A 26,699-nucleotide genomic window follows, 5' to 3' on the forward strand; every position below is an offset into this window, starting at 1 on the left:
AGTAGTACTTGTGCATAGTTTTTATGATTCATTTAGCTTTTAAAATCATTGTTTTTTTGTTTGACATGCAACATAGATTTTAGAGTGAAAATTCTGAGTCTCAGCATCACTCTGTTGCTGCGTACACAATTCAAAAAAATGATTTATGTTCCAATTAAGAGTTTAGAAAAAAAAACAGACTGGCCTAAGGGACACAGACTAATGTTTAAATGACGAGAGAAACAACTAACTGCACCACAGCTTCAGTCAGGAAACTACAAAAACAGCTGTAGGTTAAGTCAATTTACATTCAACAAAATAAACGTTTAATCTCCAGCTAGCTTGCTTATCCTAAGTGTCTAGTTAGTGTGTTCTCTAGACATCTTTATTGGATTGGTTAAATCCTACCAAATGCTTGAAATGGTGCTCAGTTAAATATAGCTCTTTAGTCTGGCAACAGATGCATGAAATATGTGCATTTTGCATACAACGTGTGCAGAGGCTTATTTTATTTTGTAAATGTACATACATACATACCATCAGCGTTGTCGTGATACAATTGTTTTACCTTATCATAACAAAACAATCATGATCTATTTACGTTATTTGTCATGTGAAACTGTGTAGCTTCAAATCACGTTTTTTTTTTAAGCTATTGTTACACATGAAAATGTTCGTTGAGCACTAGATAGCATAAAAGTATGAGGCTATAATGGGGTGCATTTTATGCTCCGTTGTCAATGTTAAAATGTATTTGTATTCAATTGATTGTAACAAGTGATGATTGCTGTCAGTAAAAAGGTTGAAAATAACTGTCTTGGAGATGTTTCAAAAGGCTGAATGAAGACAACTCTTAGATTATCGAATTTTGTCAATTCTATGAAACTGAGGAGATTCATGACAGTTACAGATTAACTGTTGCATATCAGCATACATGAGCTACACAGGTGTGGCAACAGCTAGGCAAAATGTCACTGTTCTAGACCCCCCCCGGTTTGCCCTAGCACTACACTGCTGATTCAAATCATCAAAGCTTGGTAATGAGATGGTTATTTGAATCAGCTGCTGGGGAGAAGAAAAATAAAACGTGCCCCAGGACCAAGTTCGGGAAACCTGGTGTAGACAACATTTCTTTATGTAACGCTACACTCTGCTGAACAAACCCCTCTACGCAGAACAGCATCAATGCAAGATAAAGCCGACTTTAGTTCATATTCAGACGTCGATTCATTGAGAAATTTGGAATTCATTAAAAACACTTTAAATACAACAAACTACCAACGTTTTCAAAAGGCCCACTGTTGTCTCCTACCTTTTCCCCGTGTCCATTTCCTATGCGCTGACTCCTCTCAGAATTCATGGATTTTGGAAGTTGTCCCCGCCGCCCTTGCGAAGAGTAGAAAAGGCAATGCTGTTAATCAATGATTTTTTCCCCCTTGACTCCAGGCACAAGTGAATCAGACTTTTATATAATTTAGACGTGTCGGGTCCATGGTCTGTCTTGACTATTCCGCCGCCATTTGACATGGAATGTGAAACTTTCCCTATCCCTCTGTGATAAAATTCCACAGTGAAGGACAAAAAACACTTAACCCGCCTCGTTTTGCTCACACCGGCTGCTGAGACATGGGCATAGTACGCACACTCTTCGTGACGTAGAACCCAGAAACGCCCAGCTGCAGAACGCGGAAGTAAGAATTCACCAGGTTGTGGTAGTTTTTTAAAATACATTCATCGAGGATGTGGGCTACATTTTATATCCGATTAATCTAGGACGATTCATCTATTATAAACGGAGATTGGTTTTGAACCAGGCTAGCTACCGAAGTAAAGTGCGGTAGGTGGGAAAAAAATAATCTGGTCTTTTCTGTGTGTTTGTGATGTTAGCGCCAAATGCTGGCTAGCCAGACTCATTGTCTCATTGAGGCGTAAATTATTTTCAATCTTGTAATCACATGTGGTAATGAAATAACGAGTTGGTTGGCATAAAAGTAAACTTATATTTGCTTGTACTTTATATATACTTTATATAAAGGCGAGGAGACCAATGATATCAAGCCACAGCCGGCCATGATTACAGACACCTGTGTGTCAGTTGACGCTATTTAAACTAGTGACCCAGCAGTGTTTGTCATTAAAAGATGAAGACTGTCTGTCAAAACGTTGGTTATTAGGTTATTCAATTATTGCATCTGAGTATATTTATATATATATATATATACTGCTTAGCTATCTCCTCATGCAACAGTCTCAACTGGATCCTGAGTAGGCTCCCGGGACACCACCACTTAACACACCCTGTAACTCTGATGTCAAGTCTCGCACACCCAAATACCTCTCTGCAGCTGCCACCACAACCTCTGTTTTCTACGACTTCCATTCCATCCCTGCAGTATAGTTGACCTGCACACTTCTCACACCCTGCTACCACCACCTGCCCATGAGCTTGACACCTGTAACAACGTAAAGTATTCGGCACAAAAGCTCGTACAGGATAAATGTATTATTAAAAGGAGAGGCTGCCTGGATCTTTAACTTAAAGACCCTTTGCTCCCTTCGGTCTCAAAGTAGACTTTGATCTGAAGCCATTCTTGTGATTGTTGTGATTTTGCTATTCATTGTAAACGTTGGTCGGCTTATGTAGCCACATTGCATCTATGATCATATGTTATCCATGAATGTTTTTTACATGTTCTATCTATATCTGTAAATTAACCAATGATATCAAGCCACAGCCGGCCATGATTACAGACACCTGTGTGTCAGTTGACGCTATTTAAACTAGTGACCCAGCAGTGTTTGTCATTAAAAGATGAAGACTGTCTGTCAAAACGTTGGTTATTAGGTTATTCAATTATTGCATCTGAGCTCCTAGAGTGTGCGGCTCTCAGTTTCTTTTTCAAGTGTTCTACTCTGCTAGCCAGCACCTCTCCTAAACAGGTGTTCTACTCCGCTAGGCAGCACCTCTCCTAAACAGGTGTTCTACTCCGCTAGGCAGCACCTCTCCTAAACAGGTGTTCTACTCCGCTAGCCAGCACCTCGCCTAAACAGGCGTTCTACTCCGCTAGCCAGCACCTCGCCTAAACAGGCGTTCTACTCCGCTAGCCAGCACCTCTCCTAAACAGGCGTTCTACTCCGCTAGCCAGCACCTCTCCTAAACAGGCGTTCTACTCCGCTAGCCAGCACCTCTCCTAAACAGGCGTTCTACTCCGCTAGCCAGCACCTCGCCTAAACAGGTGTTCTCCTCCGCTAGCCAGCACCTCTCCTAAACAGGTGTTCTACTCCGCTAGCCAGCACCTCTCCTAAACAGGTGTTCTACTCCGCTAGCCAGCACCTCGCCTAAACAGGTGTTCTACTCCGCTAGCCAGCACCTCGCCTAAACAGGTGTTCTACTCCGCTAGCCAGCACCTCTCCTAAACAGGTGTTCTACTCCGCTAGCCAGCACCTCGCCTAAACAGGTGTGCGTTTATTTCGCCTCCAGATGAGGCCAGATTAAATATCATATGTCATATGTCAGTCAAAAGTTTGGACACACCTACTCATTCTAGGGTATTTTTTTTTTAACAATAGTGAGGCAATCAAAACTATGAAATAACACATGGAATCATGTAGTAACCAAAAATGTGTTAAACAAATCCAAATATATTTTAAATTTGTGATTCTTCTGAGTAGCCACCCTTCGCCTTGATGACAGCTTTGCACACTCTTGGCGTTGATATTTTTTATTGAATTGACAATTTTACTTCTAAATACTACCACAAAGATGATCGCCGGTCCACCCACCGTCAAATGGACATGTCTATTCTATTATTTCTATTTCTATTGTTTCCTATGGAGGAGAGAGTTTAATTTAAAACAACAGATATTCATGTCAACGTTCTCTGATGTGGTACCATTTTGAAAAGGGTATTCTCACCCTGTATTCAAGAGCAGGTGTCTCAACCGAGGCGGGCACAACACACCTCTTGGATGATGTAAAATATGCTCTAAGCAACAAGATAATAGAATATGAAAAAAAATCTGCGTTTTAGATAATTGAAAGAAATTAAATAAAATTAAATAAACACATTTTATTTAGGGTAATGGCAGGGGTTAGGGTAATGGTAGGGGTTAGGGTAATGGTGGGAGGTTAGGGTAATGGTAGGGGTTAGGGTAATGGCAGGGTTTAGGGTAATGGTAGGGGTTAGGGTAATGGCAGGGGTTAGGGTAATGGTAGGGGGTTAGGGTAATGGAAGGGGTTAGGGTAATGGAAGGGGGTTAGGGTAATGGCAGGGGTTAGGGTAATGGCAGGGGGTTAGGGTAATGGTAGGGGTTAGGGTAATGGTAGGGGGTTAGGGTAATGGTAGGGGGTTAGGGTAATGGTAGGGGGTTAGGGTAATGGTAGGGGGTTAGGGTAATGGTTGGAATGTCCTTATATCCTGATGGCTACTGTCCAATACTTTGAGGTGTTGGAATGATGATTCTCTTTTCCTCCTTTGTAGGAAATGTCAAGTCAGAAGGAATTGAAGGAGGCGTTCGTCAGCAATCTGAATGGGACCAGCCTTGGGGAAGTTGCCCTGGGCTCCTTTCTGGCCCCACTGTGCCTGATCAGCAGAGGACTGTTTCTGATTCTATACCATCTGGGTAGGGGGGCGCTCCCCCTCCCCTGGATCGCCCACCTCGTCCTGGACTTCTCCATGATCATACTGCCCCTGGTCTTATCATGTACCGTTCTGAGTGACATCCTTCACCTAGTCATCCTGGGCCTGACTGTCGTGTCTGGGACTGTGCTGTGCTATATCTACCGTACCAAAAGGCCAACCAGGCACAGCGCAACTTCTAAGGACACTGCTGCCAAGAGCTTCTTCCAGAGCCATGTTCAGTGCGACCAAGTGCCCTTTGTGACGATCTTTCGAGTCCTGGTCAATGTGAAAACGGCCATTAGCATTTTAGCTGTCGACTTCAGCGTGTTCCCAAGACGCTATGCAAAAACGGAAACCTATGGAACAGGGGTTATGGACTTTGGTGTTGGAGCCTATGTCCTCGCCAACGCCCTGGTCTGCCCAGAGGCACGGAGGAAGGAAGTCTCAGGATCCAAGTTAAGCCAAGTGGTTAAACAGCTCGTGTCTGTCTGGCCCCTGGTCATTCTAGGCTTGGCCAGGCTGGTGAGTGTGAAAATGTCTGGTTACCACGAGCACGTGTCTGAGTACGGCGTGCACTGGAATTTCTTCTTCACCCTAGCCATAGTCCGAGTGGCGGCCTCTGTGCTATTGGCTCTGTTCCCTGTCAACGGGTCATGGCTCCTGGCCCTTCTGATTGGAGGACTTTACCAAGTGACCCTGGAGATGTCTGGACTGAAGTATTCCATCATCCACAACAATGACAGGACGGGAGGCTTTCTGCAAGCCAACATGGAGGGGGTTTCATCTGTTGTGGGCTACATAGCCATCTATATGGCAGGGGTCCAGATTGGACTGTATGTAATGCGACCAAGGACACAGGTCAAAGAGTGGATCAGAGTGATTTGGAATCTCTTATTGGGAAGTGCTGTGTTGTATACTGGCTTGATCCTGTGTCAGGCCTCTGTTGAGCCAGTGTCTCGCAGGATGGCCAATCTACCGTTCTGCCTCTGGACCATTGCCCAGTCCATGTTTTTCTTGTCCTGTTTAGCAACTGCTGATGTTATTTTGTTTTTTATGAAAACGGTATCGGGTTGCGTAATGGTGTCGTCTTCCTGGTATCCTTGTAGAAAGGAAGCCTCTGTATCTGAGGAGAAAATGGAGAAGAAAGTTGAGGGACTTTGTCTCATTCAAGCTGTCAAGCGTAATCAGTTGTTGTTTTTCATGCTTGCCAATTTACTGACTGGAATCACAAATGTGCTAGTAGATACATTCAATAGTAGTGATTACATTTCTGTGTGTGTTTTGCTGTCATACATGTTCATAAATAGTTTTGCAATATATATTTTACATCTCATGAAAATCACAGTAAAATTCTGGTAAGCACAGTGCCATTCTCTTTACAATACCTGCCTGTTCTTCTTATTTTAATTAAGTCAAAGACTTATTCCAATACACTGTAGTGTTTTGTTACATTGTTTTCCATATTATAGTTGGTGTTAAAGGTCCCGAACAGTCATTCTGATTCCCATGTAAAATAGCCTTTTGAGTACCTAAAATATCACCCATAATTTAATAAAAAATGTTCTCTCATGGCTAACTACCAGGAAGTTAGAAAATACAGGCTGAGTGGGCAGGGATCTTATATTCATGAGTTTCCCTTGACAGACAGCTCGTTGAAACACCTACATCATCATGCAACGTGGACACAGTGTTGCAGTAAAATCATCTCAAGGTAATTTTGGTGAAACACAAAACAACTCAAAACATCACTAACCACGTTTTCATCCCGTTTTAAAAGAAAATCCTGACAGCTGTGATGAAAACTGGTAGTTTCAGGACAATCTTTGTAAATGCCGACAGAATTTGTTCGTTCGACATGCTGGGATCTTTTTTGTGTCTGTAAAATTAATTATGTGAGAAATGGTGTTGGAATTTGTGGAAAAATATCAAAGTTAACTTGGAGTCACTCGATGATATGTTGTGTAGTACGCCCACTATGACCCCATGGAACCGTGCAGTTTATTAGGCTACAGATGAAATAAATGATGATGAACTTCACGGGGTGGTGAAAGTGCACGGTGATGAGTTTTATGCACAAAATACGTTTTTAGATGTACTTCGTTCAATTTTGGATTGTAGCTACACCTAATGGAAACAGATTATTTTTACTTTAAATTGTTATTACAGATATACTTCATTTGTTGTTCAAACAAATAATAAATGTGTCAGATTCACCAAATGTATTTAAGTATTCGTGTTTCTAACACAGAAAGCGATATGTTGTGTGGTACGCCCACTATGACCCCTTGGAACCGTGCAGTTTAATCGGCTACAGATGAAATAAATGATGATGAACCTCACAGGGTGGTGAATATGCACGGTGATGGACTTGATGTTCCTTTCCAATAAATATCGAGGGTCTTATTCTGGTGACATGATGATCGATGCTTGGCTGCTGTTTAACAAATACTATTTTGTTTAATCCCATCGTGTAGACTATACCCACATTGTATCTGCCAGCTGTTGGCTGGAGCGCACATGCCAAGACCAGAGGGCACAATCCCTAATATAACGCAAAATGTTTTGCGACAAAACCTTCAGTGGAGTTGAAAATGTGATGGAAACTCATTTCGCTTGTATTTTTTTATTTGGTACGTGGGAATTGAACAAAAGTCATTTTGATGTGCACCACGTCATCACGCACAGCCAAGTACATTTGATGGAAAATACATCTCTGGTGGGGAAATGCACATATTGTTTTTTATGCAGGTTTTAGAATATTAGCATGAAAATCGGTCGCCATTTGGATGAAAACCTAGCTACTGATGTCAATTTGTTTTATGCTTCTCCCGTTTGGCATGTCTGTTGCTATGTGGTTTACAGCAGCACTGACGGATGTATTGACATGACAACTGTGTCAGAGTTTTGAACTAACCCTTCCTCCCTTCCTCCCTCCCTCCCTTCCTTCCTTCCTTCCTCCCTCCCTCCCTTCCTCCCTCCCTTCCTTCCTTCCTCCCTCCCTCCCTCCCTTCCTTCCTTCCTTCCTCCCTCCCAAAAGTTGCCATTGTAAATATTATGCAAATATGTTGTACAAATATGATCTCTTGATAATAAACTACTTTGAAATGTTTCGTTTATAATTCACATTTAATGTCACTTTGATCCAATATATCATAGAGCCAGCCAGGAGGGAAAAAAACAGAATTTCATCTTTACTGTTTAGGTCCACCAGAAATAACATTTCCCCTCTTTGTCGACCCCTAGCGTTCGATTTTGAAAAATAACTTCCAGTAGGGTTAGTGCTATTAAGAATCCTTGGGACGGCCATAACACCCATTGAAGTCGACATTTCAAATGGTTTACGGCAGGATTTCCCAAACTCGGGACTCAAATGGGGTTCAAGTTTTGGTTTTTGCCCTAGAACTACACAGCTATTTCAACTAATCATCAAGCTTTGATAATGTGAATCAGCTGTGTAGCTAAAAACCAAAACGTGCACCGAGTTTGGGAAACGCTAGGGTTAAAGGTTAGGGTTGTGGTAAGCATTTCGCAACACTCGCATTAACATCTGCTAACCATGTGTATGTGACCAATAAAATTTGATTTGATTTGAAGAGAAGTCTGCCACACATATAACAATGAGACAGATATTTCACCAGATGTATAAATATGAAGCATCCGCTTGGCGTTTCCACTCACTACCAAATATGGTAGTGAGAGGAAGCTCAGTGGACGGCAGTGGGAGAAGATGGAACGAGATGGATTTTGGCCGATATTCTGCTAATTTTCTCATCGATGAAACCTTTGATCTCAATACAGTTCTCTGTTCCTAAAACTATAATATGGTACGAACAGAGTGGACAATTTTTTTTTGACTTTACCCTTTGCCAAAGTATAAAAAAATGCAGTTGTTTAGAAGGAGTGCAAAGGCGAATTGAGTTTTTGCACACGCGCACTTCACAGAGTGGGCGTTGCCTAACATAAATATGCAAATTATTAATAGAACGCACCAATAGGATCTCGCTAAAATCGTGATTGGCTTTGCCCATTTCCTAGCTTGTTCTGCCCACTATGACTCTTTGTTTTCATTTAAAACGACGGGCTGTGGTCTTATCTAGGTTTAGTTATACAAATCTTTGGTCTCTCGTTGCCATACCTCCAAAATCACGAGGTTAAAGGTTAGGGACGTCCCAATAATCTCGGATTGCACAGACCCTGGCCGGAAGTTATTTTTTGTTCGTACGTCTTGAGGGCGAAGGTTACATGAATATTCTGCCGCCGGCACATACACCTCTGTCGCACTTGTTTTATTTATTTTTTTTGTATAAAAAGGCAACTTTTAAAAGCGGGTAAGTAATGTACGATGTGTTGCTTGTGTTTTACAAAAATTGTCATTACATGGAAACATGGACAAGATCTGTTATTAAGTCCTTTACCCTGTCTGAGGCGAGAGTTAACCAGCTGTCTGTGGCGTTTTGATTATATTAGAATTTCCTCAGACCCTGAACGTAACTAACTTAATGTTAACCACAACTAGTTACTAGTAAATATACACAAAGCCTAATCTAACACATGATGACTGGAGTTTTTTGTTTTTGTATTTTCTTAAAATATTGCGCCTCAGTTTCAAACCAATTGAAGTTCTTTTAAAACTATAGCGAGTAAATTTTACTACTGTTAATCCCAAATGTTAACATTTATTAGCATCCACTTCACTAGCCAGTTAGCCATGATAAATATACCAGAGAATAGGTACAATTTGTCAACCACGTTATGCGTTTGAAGAATAGCTCAGGAAAATTGTTACCGTTTCCATATTGTCATGACATTTGACTAACGTTAATTAACTAGTTAACGATACATTGCAATGTCACCTTCCAATTTTATATATTTTTAATTGTGGGGGTGGTTTTACGCCATGACACGGCATAGAAATTGAAATGACCCGCGGTGTAAAAACGTTAAGCCCAAGCTATTGGTGAAACTGCGACTGTTGTATTTGCTCCTCCGTCTGTGAACAGGCTGCTTACCCACCACGACAGGAGCTGGAAGACATGGCGCGCCTCGTTGCGGTTTGTAGGGACGGGGAAGAGGACTTCCCTTTCCTCGCAAGACAGATTCCCTTATACATCGATGACACTCTCACGGTAAACCTATTTATTTATTTTTACCGTCTCGTACAAGTTGCTGTAGTTAGTTTTTTCTTTGTAAGGCTTTGCAATCAGATACTCTTCTGAAAGAAGCTAGCTATGTCGACCAGAAAACTCAGGTCAAAATGCTTTATTAACGTTGAGTTGTTGAGCGAGATGTGACTACCTGTAACTAGGCCTCTCCAACAAGCTAGCGTTAGCAAGCTAATTTAGCTAGCCCGATTCTCCAACCGGCTTTCCAGTCAGCAATGTTTGTTAGCTCGTTTTATGTCAAAATAGCTATCTCGCTCTGTCACGAATTTACAAGGATTCCCTGATGTTACGTTTACGCAATGTATTTTAGAAATATGTTTTCTGAGCTGTTGGGCCAGCCTAACTGACCAGCTAACCGGTAAAACTGTTAATAGTATGCGGTTGCTAGGTAGCTTGTTAGCTGGGTGGGTGGCTAACCTAAATGGTTATCCTTTGAGCAGTATTGGCTACTGAGCCTGGACATGTATATATGTTGGCTATGCAGGAACTGTATGGACAGGTTAATGTTGAAATAGCATTCATTTAGTGGATAGTTTTACTTCCTCCACTTAGCCTGTGTACCAGTCGCGTTGTGGGATACTTGTGCTAATGACACTTTCACTATCAATATATGCCCCTATATTTAAATTACAGATGGTGATGGAGTTTACTGACAGTGTCATGAACCTTGACACTCACCAAATCAACAGCTCTCAGATGAAGCAGTTTGTCGAGGTGAGTGCCGTGACAGAAGATTTGTGTGTACCTTTCAAACATGTCTGGGTAATATTTACCCATAAGACTGTTGGTCATAGTTTGCTCAAGGATTATGCCTTTTTATTTCTTCAACACTTAACTATTACACACGGTACTAAGTCAAGTGGTGTGCCTGCCTTCTTCTGCCCCCCCCTCAGCATCACAGCATGCTGAAGCAGCAGGACCTGAACATCGCCATGATGGTAACTTCCAGGGAGGTGTTCAGCGCCCTCTCCCAGCTGGTGCCGTGTGTGGGCTGCAGGCGGAGCGTGGAGCGCCTCTTTTCCCAGCTGGTGGAGTCCGGGAACCCGGCACTGGAACCCCTCACTGTGAAGCCCACCGGCGTGCTGTCTGTCACCAAGACTTGCATGGCTGACGCAAAGACGCTCTACACCCTCTTTTACATCCACGGGTGAGTGAGACACGTGTCACAAGACTAATACTTCTGTAACCTTCATACTTACTTGGCCTGTCAGACTGCTTCACTTGAAGCCTACCTTTTATTGATCACAAGAACGAACTCTTGTTGTGGCCTATCTTTTATCTGTACTTTATTGGCCAATTTACCTAAGAAACAATCTTTCTAAACTGTGCCCTCGATTTGACAGCAGAAATATTAAATAGTATTTCTTGCGTCCCTGTGAGAATCGGGTGTGTGTGTGTGTGTGTGTGTATTTGTGTGTGTGTGTATTTGTGTGTGTGTGTATTTGTGTGTGTGGAAGGTTTTTTGTTTAGCATATGTAGGTACTGAAACAATCCACTATGTATTTATGGTTAACTATTAGTATAAGTAATGTGCTAAACAGGAGAATGTTTTTTTTTTTGTGTGTGTGTGTGTTTAGGTCAAAGTTAAATGACATGATCAATGCCATTCCAAAAAGCAAAAAGAATAAACGCTGCCAGTTGCACTCCTTAGAAACACACAAACCAAAGCCTTTGGGGTGAGTCACATTTACCACTGCTTTTTATCATCTATTAAACTGCTTGTATTGAACTTGATGTCATGTATGATTCCATTTTTGAAAAAACTAGTTGTAAAAGCCTGTTCTCTCAGACCTTGTACATTAAATGAAGGCTGAATGTCCACATTTGTCATACCAGGGCCAAACTAGGCTTTTGAAACGGCAGGAAGTAATTTGTGATGTGCAATATTGTAGTGTCTTTGAGAAAATCTTTGATTCTTTAGAGGAGAAGGGAGCGTAGACAAAAGGCTAGGTTTAGAGAAAGACAAAGATGGAGAAGCCAAGACAGACAACAGATGTAGCGTCGTTTTTCACTCTGGACCACTTCAGGCCCCCAGCAGGTAGGCAGCAAAGCAAACACAGTTCATTCAGAGCATTTCTTCGTAGCATTTCTGGATGCTAGTTAGTTGGCGCCAGTCTGAAGTAGTTTACTTCATTGTCTGGATCATGTTGTGCACATGTACATCTGTGAAGCTCTACGTTTTTGAAAGTAAAATACTTCTGAGTTAAAGAGCATTTTAATCCGGATTTATCCAGTGAATACTCGCTGGCGTTAAGTTGGCACGCTTGTCCTTTTTCGTCACCTCTATTGTGAAGCTGACTTGATAGGTTAATTTATTGAAATAATACGCTGATTGATGAGTCGTGCATGATGTTAACGATGGGGATTTGCTGCTGACAGGGGAAGCTGGATGGATGTGTGGGAGCTCATGTCTCAGGAGTGCAGGGACGAAGTCGTCCTGATCGACAGCACCTGCCTCCTGGAGACCCTGGAAACATACTTGCGCAAGCACAGGTAAGTCACGGTAATGGTTAAGTAATATAGGCCATGTTTACATCCAATGGGCTTTATTTTCGCATTAGACTGTTTAGGAAATTGTACTAGTGTTTTAATTTTGTCTTCCTTTCAGGTTCTGTACTGACTGCAAGAACAAGGTACTGAGAGCATACAACATCCTTATAGGGGAGCTAGACTGCACTAAAGAGAAGGGCTACTGCGCTGCTTTGTACGAGGGACTCCGCTGCTGTCCCCAAGAGCACCACGTCCACGTCTGCTGTGAGACTGACTTTATGGCACATCTACTGGGCCGGGCTGAGCCGGAGTTCTCCGGAGGTTACGAGTAAGTAGACTGCTGCTTTTTCCTTTGTTCTATACACACGTAGTAACCTTCAGTACTGGACAAATAAATGGTCATCTTTTAAACTTAAATAATTCCTTATGTCTTCTAAAAATTTGTTGATATTGAAAGAAAGAACTTTTGGTCTCCCACATATTAAAAAATATATATAGAAATCCTGGACCTAATGATTGGCCCCACAACTGGTAGTTGATTGAGGAAATAGAGCAGTTAGAGGCTGTGTAGTGTTTGAGGGGTGCTCTCCACCAACTGCTTTTGTCAACACTTGCCGTAGGTCAACACTTGCCGTAGGTCAACACTTGCCGTAGGTCAACACTTGCCGTAGGTCAACACTTGCCGTAGGTCAACACTTGCCGTAGGTCAACACTTGCCGTAGGTCAACACTTGCCGTAGGTCAACACTTGCCGTAGGTCAACACTTGCCGTAGGTCAACACTTGCCGTAGGTCAACACTTGCCGTAGGTTTACACTTGCCGTAGGTGGAGTGGGATTCAGCCACTCCACAGGCATGGAGAAACTAGTCACCTTTTCGGCAAAATTCGACGTTTTGAATCCAAAATAGGTGACCAATGCGGTTCGTGTAGATCCGATGAGAAACGTTTGGATCACTACTGGCTGTAAGCGGATGAGTGATGCGCGTTTGGATCACTACTGGCTGTAAGCGGATGAGTGATGCGCGTTTGGATCACTACTGGCTGTAAGCGGATGAGTGATGCGCGTTTGGATCACTACTGGCTGTAAGCGGATGAGTGATGCGCGTTTGGATCACTACTGGCTGTAAGCGGATGAGTGATGCGCGTTTGGATCACTACTGGCTGCTGTATCCAAGGCTCAGCCAATCGTTCACATAACAACAGAATGCAGCGCAGCACCTCGACTGAAGAAAGAAGAGACAACCAATTTACTAGTTACAACATCAGCTAGCTCTCTGGAAAGGCATCTTGCCGTTAGCTAGCTAACACATACATTAAGGATTCATCTCGGTTGCATATCCTGACGTGAAGTTTGTTATATCGAAAGTATTTGACACTTATGTGTGCCACAAAGTATTTGACTTTGGCCACAAAATGGGGGAAAATTCTGGCAGTTCCTCAAATTTGTAACACGTTAGTTGCTTACTGGACCCTGGCAAACTGTGTGCTATTAGTTGACTAGCTAACGAACTAGCTAACGAACGAACCACTAGCTGTTAACTAGTGGTTTCCCTCAACAGTATGTGGTTAATTTTCACAATGACAGAATTAGGTGAAAATGAGGCGTTGCTTGTTAAACAAGTGGATTCAGGGATCAGGTGGAGCTGGGTCCTGGTTTAAGCTGGAAGCCACTATAGAGGTGAATGGAACAACACACTCTTTCCCTATTTCTCACTACTTCAATACAGTGGATAAAAAGGGGTATGCCAGGTGTACTCTCTGCCTGAAAGAGATCAATTATTGCCTACAAAGGGTATCATGCTCTGCTGGCACATTGTAGAACAGGATGTCCCCAGGCAGAAGGTGTATAATGTGCAGTGTAGCTCAGAAAATATTGTTTTGTGTTTTTCTTTTTTTAAACAAACAATTTTACTCCGTGAATGTTATTTTTGCACACATGTAGACTTGTGCACTTGATCGATGTCTACTATAGTGGCCACTATAATAGAGCAAAAATAGAATGTCTGTTTCATTCTTGTTCTACTTTTAAAATATATATATACATATAAAAGAATCCCAAGTGCAATATTTAGGTGTTTGTAAACGCTGTCATGGTAACAGGCGTTCTATTATAAAGGCTGTCATGGTAACGGGCGTTCTATTATAAAGGCTGTCATGGCTAACTGCAATATTGCGCATGACATCAGCAGACTATCAGGGGTTTTGGAGTCCAATGTTTAACAGTGTCCCAAAAACTGGGTCTCCATTGAAGGCCCCAAACACACATCAAAAAAGCACCCAGGAATGGTTCAAAGAAGAGTTGCTAGACTGTCCAGATCTGAATCACATTCAAATCCAGCGAGTGCAGAGAACAGAAGTTGGTGGAGGGCATCCCCTTTAAACATTGAAGAAGTAGAGGAGTTTGTTCCTGGAAAAAAAATGGGCAAAACTTCCAGTAGAGAAGGTACTGCAAACTCATGGCTACAAGGAGTGTTTGTCTGCAGTTGTCTTGGCCAAAGGCTGTCTCCCAGACAGTGATGTAGTCCAGTCACGTAACCTCAAGGTCTAGTCCCTAGTGTCCAAGTCTGAATCCTTTTATTTATTTATTTTTTATTTTACCTTTATTTAACTAGGCAAGTCAGTTAAGAACAAATTCTTATTCTCAATGACGGCCTAGGAACAGTGGGTTAAACTGCCTGTTCAGGGGCAGAACGACAGATTTGTACCTTGTCAGCTCAGGGGTTGGAACTTGCAACCTTCCGGTTACTAGTCCAACACTGTAACCACTAGGCTACTCTGCCTCAAGTCACAAGTCCCTTGGTAGTTCTAAAAGTAGTTGTGTTTTGTTTTTTTTTGCAGCGTTTCAATACACTAAGCAGGTTTCGATCCAATCCTATTTTTATGGAAGTACGTTGGATAAAAGAAATGTCACGACAGGCCGGAAGGGCAAATTTGTCGGTTAACTTTCCAAATGTTCACCAAACTAAATACTCTAGACAAGGTGGGATCTTTTTGTCTCTAACATTTGTGAGAAATGGCTGTGGGAACACTTTTTTATTTATTTATATAACCATATTGAAGTTAATTTGGGGGTCACGCGATATGTTGTGTGGTCCAACCATTACGACTTGGGGGGGGGGGGGGGGGGGGCATGCAGTTTATTAGGCTACAGATAAAATAAGTTATGAACTTCACAGGGTGGTGAATGTGCACGGTGATGGACTTGATGTTCCTTTCCAAATAACAAATACTCTTTTGTCCATGATCGTCTCATCGTGTAGACTATACCCACAATGTATCTGCCAGCTGTTGACCAGAGTGGGCACAATCGCTATATAACTCAACAGTTTTTGGGACAACCATAACTAGAGTAGAAAATGAGATGAGATGGAATTTTATGTGCACTATGTCATCACGCACAGCCTTTTCTCTGCAACAAGTGAATTTTATGGTAACTTGTCTCTGGTGGGAAACCAAGGTTATGTGAATTTTAGAATAATTTCAAGGGTGCCAATTTTGTCCATGCGAAATCTTAAGTTTACAATTGTGTATTTAGAAAATAAAGTTTACACAAATAAAATTGCTTCTGCAATGTTGAAAATCCAATAACATGGTGTGGAGCGCACACTTTTTTTTTGTCATGTTAATTTCTCAATTTCTTGTAAAATAAGGAAAGTGCCAGTATATTTGACCAGCACTATAGTAGTGAAGTATGAATCACTCTCCTGGTGACCTTCTGATGTACTTACTTGTAGTTCTTCACTACCTATTTTTGTTTGCTAGTTAAATGTTCTAGAATTATATGACATTCTAGAATGTCATTCTAGAATTAACATGCAAATTCTAACACGACTCCTGCCCTTCTCTCTCGTTTATAGACGCAGAGAACGACACGCCAAGACCATTGACATTGCACAAGAAGAGGTGCTCACCTGCCTGGGCATCCACCTGTACGAGCGACTACACAGAATCTGGCAGAAACTGAGGGCAGAGGAGCAGACCTGGCAGATGCTCTTCTGCCTCGGCATCGACGCTTTACGCAAAAGCTTTGAGGTTTGTGTTTGCACGATGCCTGCCAGCATTAGGCTACCAATAACAAGCTTATGTGACAAAGACATGTTTTGTTGATGGAAGTGATGTATGGCGAGTGCTTTTCCCATCCGACACACGTCTATGTTTACAGTGTTGTGGCATGTCAGTGTATGTATTGACTCATTTGACATACATTTATATTTTATATATATATTTTTTTATTTAGCCAGGACACCTCTCTTTATAATAACGACCCGTTTTCCCCTCAGACGGCGGTGGAGAAGGTGCAGGGCATCAGTCGTCTGGAGCAGCTGTGTGAGGAGCTGTCGGAGGAGGAGAGGGCCAAAGAGCTGAAGCAGGAGAAGAAGAGACAGAAGAAGAAGAAGAACAGACGCAAAAACAAGTGTGGCTTCGATATGTCTGAGCAGGAGGCTGAGGGCAAGAACCTGGCTGAGGTAACGCTTCGTTTTCCACACACACACACACACACACGAGCACTGAGGCAGCATGACAACAGGGGAAATACCAGTGAGTCTGTTATAGGAAACTGCGTGTTCCACATTATCTGGTTAACCTCATCCAGGTTAGAGGTCGACCTCTAATCCAGGCTAACCATGTCATTGTACGGCTTAATAATTCATTCTGTTTGTGACCTTGTTGTTGTTCACACATTGTGCTTCGTCACATTTCAGACTTTCCAAATGCCGTCAGTAGGTTTTAAATGGTTTAAATGGCAAATATAGTTATCAAATGTTTGGTGTTTTTTAAATTCCTTAACTCTCACTGCCCCATAATACTGTTCTCCCTTTTCTATGGTCTGGCCATTTAGGGATGTTACTCTGATAGTGTCCTGTCATTCTCTGTTATCCCCCCCCCCCCCCCCCCCCCCCCATGCAGGGTTCATTAGAGTCTGTGGAGAACGGTGGCTGCAAGGCCTGTGGAAGCCGAGAGGAGGAGGAGGAGCATGTCAGCTGTGTGGAGGTGGTCGTCACCAGCAACGAGAGCACTACTTCCTGCAGCTGCCCAGACAGCACCGTGCCCATCCTGGGCTCTCCTAAAGTCAAGAAAGGTAATGCTGTCACCACCATCCAACCATCACTCAAGACCAGACACCTGACCCTGGGTAAGATCAATCTTACCAATGACAGCCATCCTTACTGAAATGTGTTTATTTGAGTTAAGGGACCATTTTACAATTTGAAATGTGAATCTCAAGAGCAAATGTGATGTATTTAAATCATAGCTAGACAGCTAATTGTCATCTTCAGTCCCCGTTGATGAATCGACAGGCTGAACTCTGTGGTTCAGTGTATATATTTCATGATTTTCCCTTTATTCAGACAGGAGGCAGAGTAGCAGTGGGCTTGGGATGTGTACCTACACTGACTGACTGGTGTATATTGTCAACACTCTGTCTGGCTTATCGTTTTAACATCAAATCATTGACATTGTTGTGGTTTAAAAAAAATATATTTTATTTCAGTGTAAATGCACAATTTGTAAGCTATTTAAAAAAATAGCCTAGTCTTTCACGATCAACCATTTGAAGGACTATAGGCTTAATGGAGTAATCTTTAAGTTGTTTGGCGATTTTTAGCATTATATAAAAACATAGTAACAATGAGAGAGAGAACAAACAATTGCACGTGACTAATGGAATAGGAAGTTGAAGCAAACCTGGAACGTTACTGCCTTATTTCACTAAAATCACTCCTGGCAAACCAAAACAGACCATAATCGGCTATAGACCTACATGTAGGCTACTGTCAATAAAAGGTTCAGTAGGCTAAACATTAGTTATAAATTAATTATTTGTGTTATTTACAAAGTGTTTATTAATGTGCTTGAATTGCACAATGAACAGTAGGGCATATACGTTCCTATAGCTGCACTCCAATGAGCGGGAACAAAAAATAAATGAATTATCTTACTAACAACTTTTATATTGAGTAGCTTATACATTGTGCATTTACACTGAACAAAAATATATAAATGCAATCATTTCATATATATATATATATATATATATATTTATATATATATATATATATATATAATATATAAAATATATATAATATATATATATTTTTTTTATATATATATATATATATATATAAATATATATATAATATATATAATATATATATAATATATATATTATATATATATATATAATATATATATTATATATTATATATATATATTGGTTTCATATAAGGAAATCAGTCAATTGAAATAAATTCATCAGTTCCTATTTTATGGATGTCACATGACTGGGAATACAGATGTTCATCACAGATATCTTAAACAAAAACAACAAAGATCACGCTGAAACCTGAGGTGATGGCGGCGGATGAATGACACGACAATGGGCCTCGGATCTCGTCACGGTATCTCTGTGCATTCAAATTGCCATAGATAAATGTAATTGTGTTCGTTGTCCGTAGCTTATGCCTGCCCATACCATAACTCCACCACCACCACCATGGGACACTCTGTTCACAACATTGACATCAGCAAACCGCTCACCCATAAGGCAAATAGGCCTATTTTGCCTATCGAACTGCAAATCCAAAACATACAATCAGATAAAACAAATGATTATTTATAACATGATTTATGACCCGATTTTAATAAACAATTTATGAACATTGGCTAAAAACAAATAGCCTAAGCATATTATATGTGCATTTTGCATATTGAACTGTACACATCCTAAATATAGGCATACAAGTTATACAATAAAGTAGCCTCAACAAAATAAGTAGCCTCTAACAACAACACAAAATGCTATTTTTTATTTGTATAATTTAACCTTTATTTAACCAGGCAAGTCCGTTAAGAACAAATTCTTATTTTCAATGACGGCCTAGGAACAGTGGGTTAACTGCCTGTTCAGGGGCAGAACGACAGATTTGTACCTTGTCAGCTCGGGGGATTGAACTCACAACCTTCCGGTTACTAGTCCAACGCTCTAACCACTAGGCTACCCTGCCGCCCCTATTATAAGTCTTAAGGTTTGACAGAATATTTTTTTTTTACGTGCAATGAGGAACCATTTTTAGGGGTAGTTGATTTACCATGTCTGTCAGGGAACACCAGAATGTTGACCTTTTCTGCCCCAGAGTAGTGAATTCAGCAGGATGGATGGATGGACTTGTAAATGTTGACAGGGTTTGTCATCTGTCCGATCGTTTTGCTTATTCTGCAAGGGACTTTTTTTCAGGTTTTTGCTGCTGTTCCTGTATCTTTATTAGAATGACATTATGCACCAAATCACACTTCTGTTTTAACCAATGTGTAGTTTATATTGTGTTTTTCCTGCCATTTGACACCTACGAGTGCAACTATATCTGGACAGGATGATGCGTCATTCCAGACATTGCCTAACCTGTGTGTGTGTGTGTGCGCACACCATGAACAAAAGTATGTGGACACCTGCTGGTTGAACATCTCATTCCAAAATCATGGGCATTAATATGGAGTTGGTCCCCCTTTGCTGCTATAACAGCCTCCACTCTTCTGGGAAGGCTTTCCACTAGATGTTGGAACATTGCTGGAGGGACCTGCTTTCATGTAGCCATGAGCATTAGTGAAATCGGGCTCTGATGTTGGTAGATTAGGCTTGACTCGCAGTCGGTGTTCCAATTCATCCCAAAAGGTGTTCGATGGGTTTGAGGTCAGGGCTCTGAAGGCCAGTCAATTTATTCAACACTGATCTCAACAAACCATTTCTGTTTTGACCTCGCTTTGTGCACAGGTGCATTGTCATGAGCCATAACACACATTGTTTCCACAAAGTCGGAAGCACAGAATCGTCTTTGTATGCTGTAGCGTTAAGATTTCCCTTCACTGGAACTAAAGGGGCCTAGCCCGAACCATGGAAAAACAGCCCAAGACATTATTCCTCCTCCGCCAAACTTTACAGTTGCCACTAATGCATTCGGACATGTTCTACTGGCATCCGCCAAACCGAGATTCGTCCGATGGACTGCCAGATGGTGCAGCTGCCTCTGCTTCCAGAGGCAGTTTGGGACTCTGTAGTGAGTGTTTTGCCACCAAGGACAGACCATTTTAAGCTCTTCAGTGCTCGGCGTCCCATTCTGTGAGGATTGTATGGCCTAACACTTCGCGGCTGAGCCGTTGTTGCTCCTAGACGTTACCACTTCATAATAACAGCACTTACAGTTGAGGCAGCTCTAGCCGGGCAGAAATTTGACGAACCGACATGTTGGAAAGGTGACATCCTATGACGGTGCCATGTTGAAAGTCACTGAGCTCTTCAGTACAGGCCATTCTGACAAATGTTTGTCTATGGAGATTGCATAGCTGTGTGCTTGATTTTATACACCTGTCGGCAACGGGTGTGGCTGAGATGGCTGAATCCACTGAAGGGGTGTCTGCATACTTTTGTATATATGTAGGGGGGCATTACCTGCTAGACCAGCCTCATTGAGTGTATATATATTTAATTGTTTGGTCATTTCTTTAGGTCTATCGCCTCACAGTAATGGGAGTGACTGTGGTTACTCGTCTAGCATGGAAGGCAGCGAGCCTGGCTCACAGGAAGGATGTGACGTCGCCTGCGCTGAGGGTATCTGCAACCACCACGAAGCAGGTTGGTCCATCTTCAGTTCATGGTCCGTATAGTGGCTAGTTGTGTCAAAGCTAGAACAAAATGGGGATTTGAAACATTAAGGGGGAAAGAACTATATATATATTTTTTTTCCCACACAAGTTTTAATCACAGTGCAGTTACTACAAAACCTTTTCCGTGTTATGGCCTAACTAGACGATAGGCTGTTAAGGCCTGGGGAACCCCGAGTAAGAGGTGAACTTGAAGCTACTTTTGTGAATTTGCGAGGCCTGTAAGACGAGACACGGATTACGAAGTCGTATGCGCTGGCTCCACCTGCTCTTTCTCTTTGCTAATGATGCGTGTCTGTGTTCAGTCTTCGGTCTGTTGCCTGTAGATTTTTTTTATTTATTTATTTATTTTACCTTTATTTAACCAGGTAGGCAAGTTGAGAACAAGTTCTCATTTACAATTGCGACCTGGCCAAGATAAAGCAAAGCAGTTCGACAGAGAAAACGACAGAGTTACACATGGAGTAAAAACAAACATACAGTCAATAATGCAGTATAAACAAGTCTATATACAATGTGAGCAAATGAGGTGAGAAGGGAGGTAAAGGCAAAAAAGGCCATGATGGCAAAGTAAATACAATATAGCAAGTAAAATACTGGAATGGTAGTTTTGCAATGGAAGAATGTGCAAAGTAGAAATAAAAAAATAATGGGGTGCAAAGGAGCAAAATAAATTAAAATTAAATACAGTTGGGAAAGAGGTAGTTGTTTGGGCTAAATTATAGGTGGGCTATGTACAGGTGCAGTAATCTGTGAGCTGCTCTGTCAGTTGGTGCTTAAAGCTAGTGAGGGAGAAGTGTTTCCAGTTTCAGAGATTTTTGTAGTTCGTTCCAGTCATTGGCAGCAGAGAACTGGAAGGAGAGGCGGCCAAAGAAAGAATTGGTTTTGGGGGTGACTAGAGAGATATACCTGCTGGAGCGTGTGCTACAGGTGGGAGATGCTATGGTGACCAGCGAGCTGAGATAAGGGGGGACTTTACCTAGCAGGGTCTTGTAGATGACATGGAGCCAGTGGGTTTGGCGACGAGTATGAAGCGAGGGCCAGCCAACGAGAGCGTACAGGTCGCAATGGTGGGTAGTATATGGGGCTTTGGTGATAAAACGGATTGCACTGTGATAGACTGCATCCAATTGGTTGAGTAGGGTATTGGAGGCTATTTTGTACATGACATCGCCAAAGTCGAGGATTGGTAGGATGGTCAGTTTTACAAGGGTATGTTTGGCAGCATGAGTGAAGGATGCTTTGTTGCGAAATAGGAAGCCAATTCTAGATTTAACTTTGGATTGGAGATGTTTGATATGGGTCTGGAAGGAGAGTTTACAGTCTAACCAGACACCTAAGTATTTGTAGTTGTCCACGTATTCTAAGTCAGAGCCGTCCAGAGTAGTGATGTTGGACAGGCGGGTAGGTGCAGGTAGCGATCGGTTGAAGAGCATGCATTTAGTTTTACTTGTATTTAAGAGCAATTGGAGGCCACGGAAGGAGAGTTGTATGGCATTGAAGCTTGCCTGGAGGGTTGTTAACACAGTGTCCAAAGAAGGGCCGGAAGTATACAGAATGGTGTCGTCTGCGTAGAGGTGGATCAGGGACTCACCAGCAGCAAGAGCGACCTCATTGATGTATACAGAGAAGAGAGTCGGTCCAAGAATTGAACCCTGTGGCACCCCCATAGAGACTGCCAGAGGTCCGGACAGCAGACCCTCCGATTTGACACACTGAACTCTATCAGAGAAGTAGTTGGTGAACCAGGCGAGGCAATCATTTGAGAAACCAAGGCTGTCGAGTCTGCCGATGAGGATATGGTGATTGACAGAGTCGAAAGCCTTGGCCAGATCAATGAATACGGCTGCACAGTAATGTTTCTTATCGATGGCGGTTAAGATATCGTTTAGGACCTTGAGCGTGGCTGAGGTGCACCCATGACCAGCTCTGAAACCGGATTGCATAGCAGAGAAGGTATGGTGAGATTCGAAATGGTCGGTAATCTGTTTGTTGACTTGGCTTTCGAAGACCTTAGAAAGGCACGGTAGGATAGATATGGGTCTGTAGCAGTTTGGGTCAAGAGTGTCCCCCCCTTTGAAGAGGGGGATGACCGCAGCTGCTTTCCAATCTTTGGGAATCTCAGACGACACGAAAGAGAGGTTGAACAGGCTAGTAATAGGGGTGGCAACAATTTCGGCAGATAATTTTAGAAAGAAAGGGTCCAGATTGTCTAGCCCGGCTGATTTGTAGGGGTCCAGATTTTGCAGCTCTTTCAGAACATCAGCTGAATGGATTTGGGAGAAGGAGAAATGGGGAAGGCTTGGGCGAGTTGCTGTTGGGGGTGCAGTGCTGTTGTCCGGGGTAGGAGTAGCCAGGTGGAAAGCATGGCCAGCCGTAGAAAAATGCTTATTGAAATTCTCAATTATGGTGGATTTATCAGTGGTGACAGTGTTTCCTATCTTCAGTGCAGTGGGCAGCTGGGAGGAGGTGTTCTTATTCTCCATGGACTTTACAGTGTCCCAGAACTTTTTTGAGTTAGTGTTGCAGGAAGCAAATTTCTGCTTGAAAAAGCTAGCCTTGGCTTTTCTAACTGCCTGTGTATAATGATTTCTAGCTTCCCTGAACAGCTGCATATCACGGGGGCTGTTCGATGCTAATGCAGAACGCCATAGGATGTTTTTGTGTTGGTTAAGGGCAGTCAGGTCTGGGGAGAACCAAGGGCTATATCTGTTCCTGGTTCTAAATTTCTTAAATGGGGCATGTTTATTTAAGATGGTTAGGAAGGCATTTAAAAAAAATATCCAGGCATCCTCTACTGACGGGATGAGATCAATATCCTTCCAGGATACCCCGGCCAGGTCGATTAGAAAGGCCTGCTCGCAGAAGTGTTTCAGGGAGCGTTTTACAGTGATGAGTGGAGGTCGTTTGACCGCTGACCCATTACGGATGCAGGCAATGAGGCAGTGATCGCTGAGATCTTGGTTGAAGACAGCAGAGGTGTATTTAGAGGGGAAGTTGGTTAGGATGATATCTATGAGGGTGCCCGTGTTTAAGGTTTTGGGGAGGTACCTGGTAGGTTCATTGATTATTTGTGTGAGATTGAGGGCATCAAGTTTAGATTGTAGGATGGCTGGGGTGTTAAGCATGTTCCAGTTTAGGTCGCCTAGCAAATCAAATCAAATCAAATGTATTTATATAGCCCTTCGTACATCAGCTGATATCTCAAAGTGTAGTATACCTTATGACCCCCCAAAAAACATCCTGTATACCTTATGACCCCCCCCCCCAAAAAAACAAACATCCTGTATACCTTATGACCCCCCCCCCCCCCCCCCCCCCCAAAAAACATCCTGTATACCTTATGACCCCCCCCCCCATTCGTTCCATCCCTAGTAGTGTTGCTGTTTGTCATTGTGTGGAATGCTCAGAATGTGGCATACGTGCATCGAATGCTTGTCATATCCTTGTCGTCTTGTCATCTGAAGGAGACTACTTGTGTGGTCATCAATGTGCTGAAGACAAGGAGGAGGACTGTATGGACAGCTGTGTGGAGTGCTGGGCCAGCTCTGAAGAGAACACCAAGGGCAAGAAGAAGAATAAGAGAAGAAAGAACAATGGCTTGTTATCTTACCATCAGGTTAGATGAGAATGTCATTAGGGGATGGGATTTAGCAGGAATTCCTGCTTAAAAAAATAAAAAAAAACATTGTTTTAGTGTTTTCCCATTCATCTAGCTTATAATTGAAATTGACCTTTCCCCTAGCCAGATTTTCCTGATGGATATGTTAGCCCAGTCAGAGATGTGATCTGGTCATTCATTTCTTCTCAGGTAAAACTATTAAAAATAAACTTTTGTCTTTCTCAACCAGGGTCCAAATGCAGAGGTTTGTGTTATGGAAGAGAACAGGAAAGGGCAAAACACCGCTGCAACGTCACCCGTGTGCAGAACCAAAGAGACGTGTGCCCAGTTGTGCCTCGACATCTTTTCTAGTATCCCACCGCAGTTACCACGTGCAGAACATCGGAAGAACATCAGCCATTATCTGGAGGGTACCAGTGCCAAGAGTCTCATGGAACTGCTGGTCAGTGAATTTATTTATTTATTTTTTTCAAAAAGTTGGGATGGTCACTTCAGTGTTGACATCATTATTTTGTACTAGTTTTGAGTTCCGTGTGAGTTGGTAGGATGTGAAGTGTTTATTCAATGTTTGAGTTTTGAAAGGTCCGTTTGATCAGTGCTTTTTTGTGTGTTTTTTTTTTTTGTACTAAAAACAGGATGATTCTGAAGTGACTTCCGATGAAGAGAACTGCCTCACGCAGGATGAGATCCAGTCGTTTGTGGACAACAACAAGTCCTTCTACAACAACCGTGACCAGTACCGACAGCGCCTGAAAGATAAATTCACCAAGTACTGCCACGGAGGTGCAGATTGGTTTGCTGCTGCCACCACCAGCGTCAATTAATGAATTAGCTCCTGTTGCACTACTCTACTGTCATGATATCTTGTTGCTGGGACAACACACATGGTGATTACCACCCCTCTGCTCACACCACCTTTTAAAGGAGAAAGAATTCAGTAGTACATTTTAGTGTCTTGTTCAATGAGCTCCCCCCCCCCCCACCCCCTCTTTGGTTGAAGTACATGTGGTTCCTATTTTCCCACCTTTGTTCCATCTTCTGTCACCTCTTACCTGTTCATCTTGTCACACCGTCCTTGTTGTCGTATGTCCCACCCTGACCAAACCCTGTTTCTTTTCTGGTCTCATTTTGTAGGGCTGTTGGTTTAGAGCACAGTGGATCTGATAATTAAGCTTGCAAGCTGTGACATTAGGGATTAGATGTTAGTAGTCTTATTTTTTTGTTTTTGCATTTTCCATTTTTTTTTTCTCGTCTCTTCCTCTGTGATGCTTCATTTTAGTGGGAAAAGTTGTACCAATAAATGTGTACAGAAATTATATAATCTGAATAGATTTTACAGTAAAACATCCATTTATAACAGGGGTTGGATGTGATGTTAAGGGTGCAATGTGTAAAATTGACAAAATAAAGAATATTTATTAATATGCATTAGAAAGTTGTTTGTGCCGTAACTTTTTTTCTTCTGACATGGCAACCAGCTCGTGCTATGTTCATACACACCAGGAGATGGCGTGATATGACGAGTTTACCCTCACAGATTGGGAGCTGACCATTAAATAGTGAGGTTGACGTTTGTCTCCTTTAAAGATTCACAATGTTTAAGCATTGAATGCATCTTTCGCCTTGTTCCAGCCATATTTGTGATCTCAAACCATTTTATTTGCAGCACTATTGGATTTGAGTGTTCGTCACCTTTTTTTTATTTTTTTTACCCATTTTGTCTTATGAATCTATTTTTATACATTTTAGAAGCTAGTATAATTTATAAATAAGGAACTATCCCGGGCCCGCTTCCCGAAAGAATCCCAAAGCTAAAAGCATCGTTAGAATCATAGGAACCAGTGGTTCTAATGCCGTAAGATTATTTTGGGGGACCAGGACTGGCTGAGCCAAGTAATTTTTTTTATTTTCCAGTCATCAGATGTAACAAAATGACTTCTGCGTTGGAAATGTCCAAACGAATGCGTTATGAAATCATATTCGAAAGGAGACTTGCGTCAACAGTGTTATCAGACTAGCAGAGTACATGATTTATCAGTAGGTGCACACTAAAATCCCGTATGTCTGTTTTTCAATATGAAGATTACTCATGAACACAGTGGAGGTGTCAGACTCGTCTTTTCATACTAAACAAATACGCGTCCTGATCCAGGAAGTAACATCTGAA

The 26,699-nt window shown here is 42.1% G+C and overlaps 3 protein-coding genes across 8 annotated transcripts in view; 2 read left to right on the forward strand and 1 right to left on the reverse strand.

Annotated features, from left to right (window-relative positions):
• myo19 (myosin XIX) overlaps positions 1–1,967 on the reverse strand; it is a 23,129-nt gene extending 21,162 nt beyond the window's left edge. The window contains exon 1 of the mRNA XM_031807719.1: positions 1,292–1,967. Within this exon, the coding sequence (XP_031663579.1) occupies positions 1,292–1,339 (48 nt within the window). The 5' untranslated portion in view covers positions 1,340–1,967. The remainder of the gene's footprint in view (positions 1–1,291) is intronic.
• Positions 1,563–7,711, forward strand: pigw (phosphatidylinositol glycan anchor biosynthesis, class W). Of its 5 annotated transcripts, none has more exons than XM_020464975.2 (2): positions 1,563–1,670; positions 4,461–7,711. In XM_020464975.2, exon 2 carries the CDS (start codon positions 4,464–4,466, stop codon positions 5,958–5,960), a length of 1,497 nt encoding a protein of 498 aa, XP_020320564.1. In that variant the 5' UTR covers positions 1,563–1,670; positions 4,461–4,463; the 3' UTR covers positions 5,961–7,711. The 5 variants fall into 5 exon arrangements, with proteins under 5 accessions (XP_020320564.1, XP_020320565.1, XP_020320562.1 ...); XM_020464976.2 differs by having other exon boundaries at positions 1,613–1,685; XM_020464973.2 differs by having other exon boundaries at positions 1,665–1,816.
• Positions 7,712–8,605: 894 nt separating this feature from the next.
• ggnbp2 (gametogenetin binding protein 2) lies at positions 8,606–25,967 on the forward strand. 2 transcript variants are annotated; one of them, XM_020464970.2, is made up of 14 exons: positions 8,606–8,929; positions 9,602–9,727; positions 10,397–10,477; positions 10,657–10,910; positions 11,341–11,439; positions 12,143–12,256; positions 12,372–12,581; positions 16,110–16,284; positions 16,533–16,718; positions 17,161–17,332; positions 20,756–20,881; positions 24,378–24,529; positions 24,762–24,974; positions 25,168–25,967. In XM_020464970.2, the coding sequence occupies exons 2-14, from the start codon at positions 9,635–9,637 to the stop codon at positions 25,354–25,356; spliced, it is 2,064 nt and encodes a 687-aa protein (XP_020320559.1). In that variant the 5' UTR covers positions 8,606–8,929; positions 9,602–9,634; the 3' UTR covers positions 25,357–25,967. The 2 variants fall into 2 exon arrangements, with proteins under 2 accessions (XP_020320559.1, XP_020320558.1); XM_020464969.2 differs by having other exon boundaries at positions 8,673–8,929; positions 17,161–17,386.
• Positions 25,968–26,699: the final 732 nt, after the last annotated feature.

This window comes from Oncorhynchus kisutch, linkage group LG28 (genome assembly GCF_002021735.2).
Source record: "Oncorhynchus kisutch isolate 150728-3 linkage group LG28, Okis_V2, whole genome shotgun sequence".
In the NCBI taxonomy this organism is placed as follows: Eukaryota; Metazoa; Chordata; class Actinopteri; order Salmoniformes; family Salmonidae; genus Oncorhynchus; species Oncorhynchus kisutch.

Excerpts from the sequence above, each read along its gene's own strand:
- pigw (XM_020464975.2), top strand. The coding sequence starts at position 4,464 with ATGTCAAGTCAGAAGGAATTGAAGGAGGCGTTCGTCAGCAATCTGAAT.
- ggnbp2 (XM_020464969.2), top strand. The coding sequence starts at position 9,635 with ATGGCGCGCCTCGTTGCGGTTTGTAGGGACGGGGAAGAGGACTTCCCT. Across the intron at positions 9,728-10,396 it reads ACATCGATGACACTCTCACG|ATGGTGATGGAGTTTACTGA; the intron begins GTAAACCTATTT and ends TTTAAATTACAG. Across the intron at positions 24,975-25,167 it reads AGAGTCTCATGGAACTGCTG|GATGATTCTGAAGTGACTTC; the intron begins GTCAGTGAATTT and ends TACTAAAAACAG.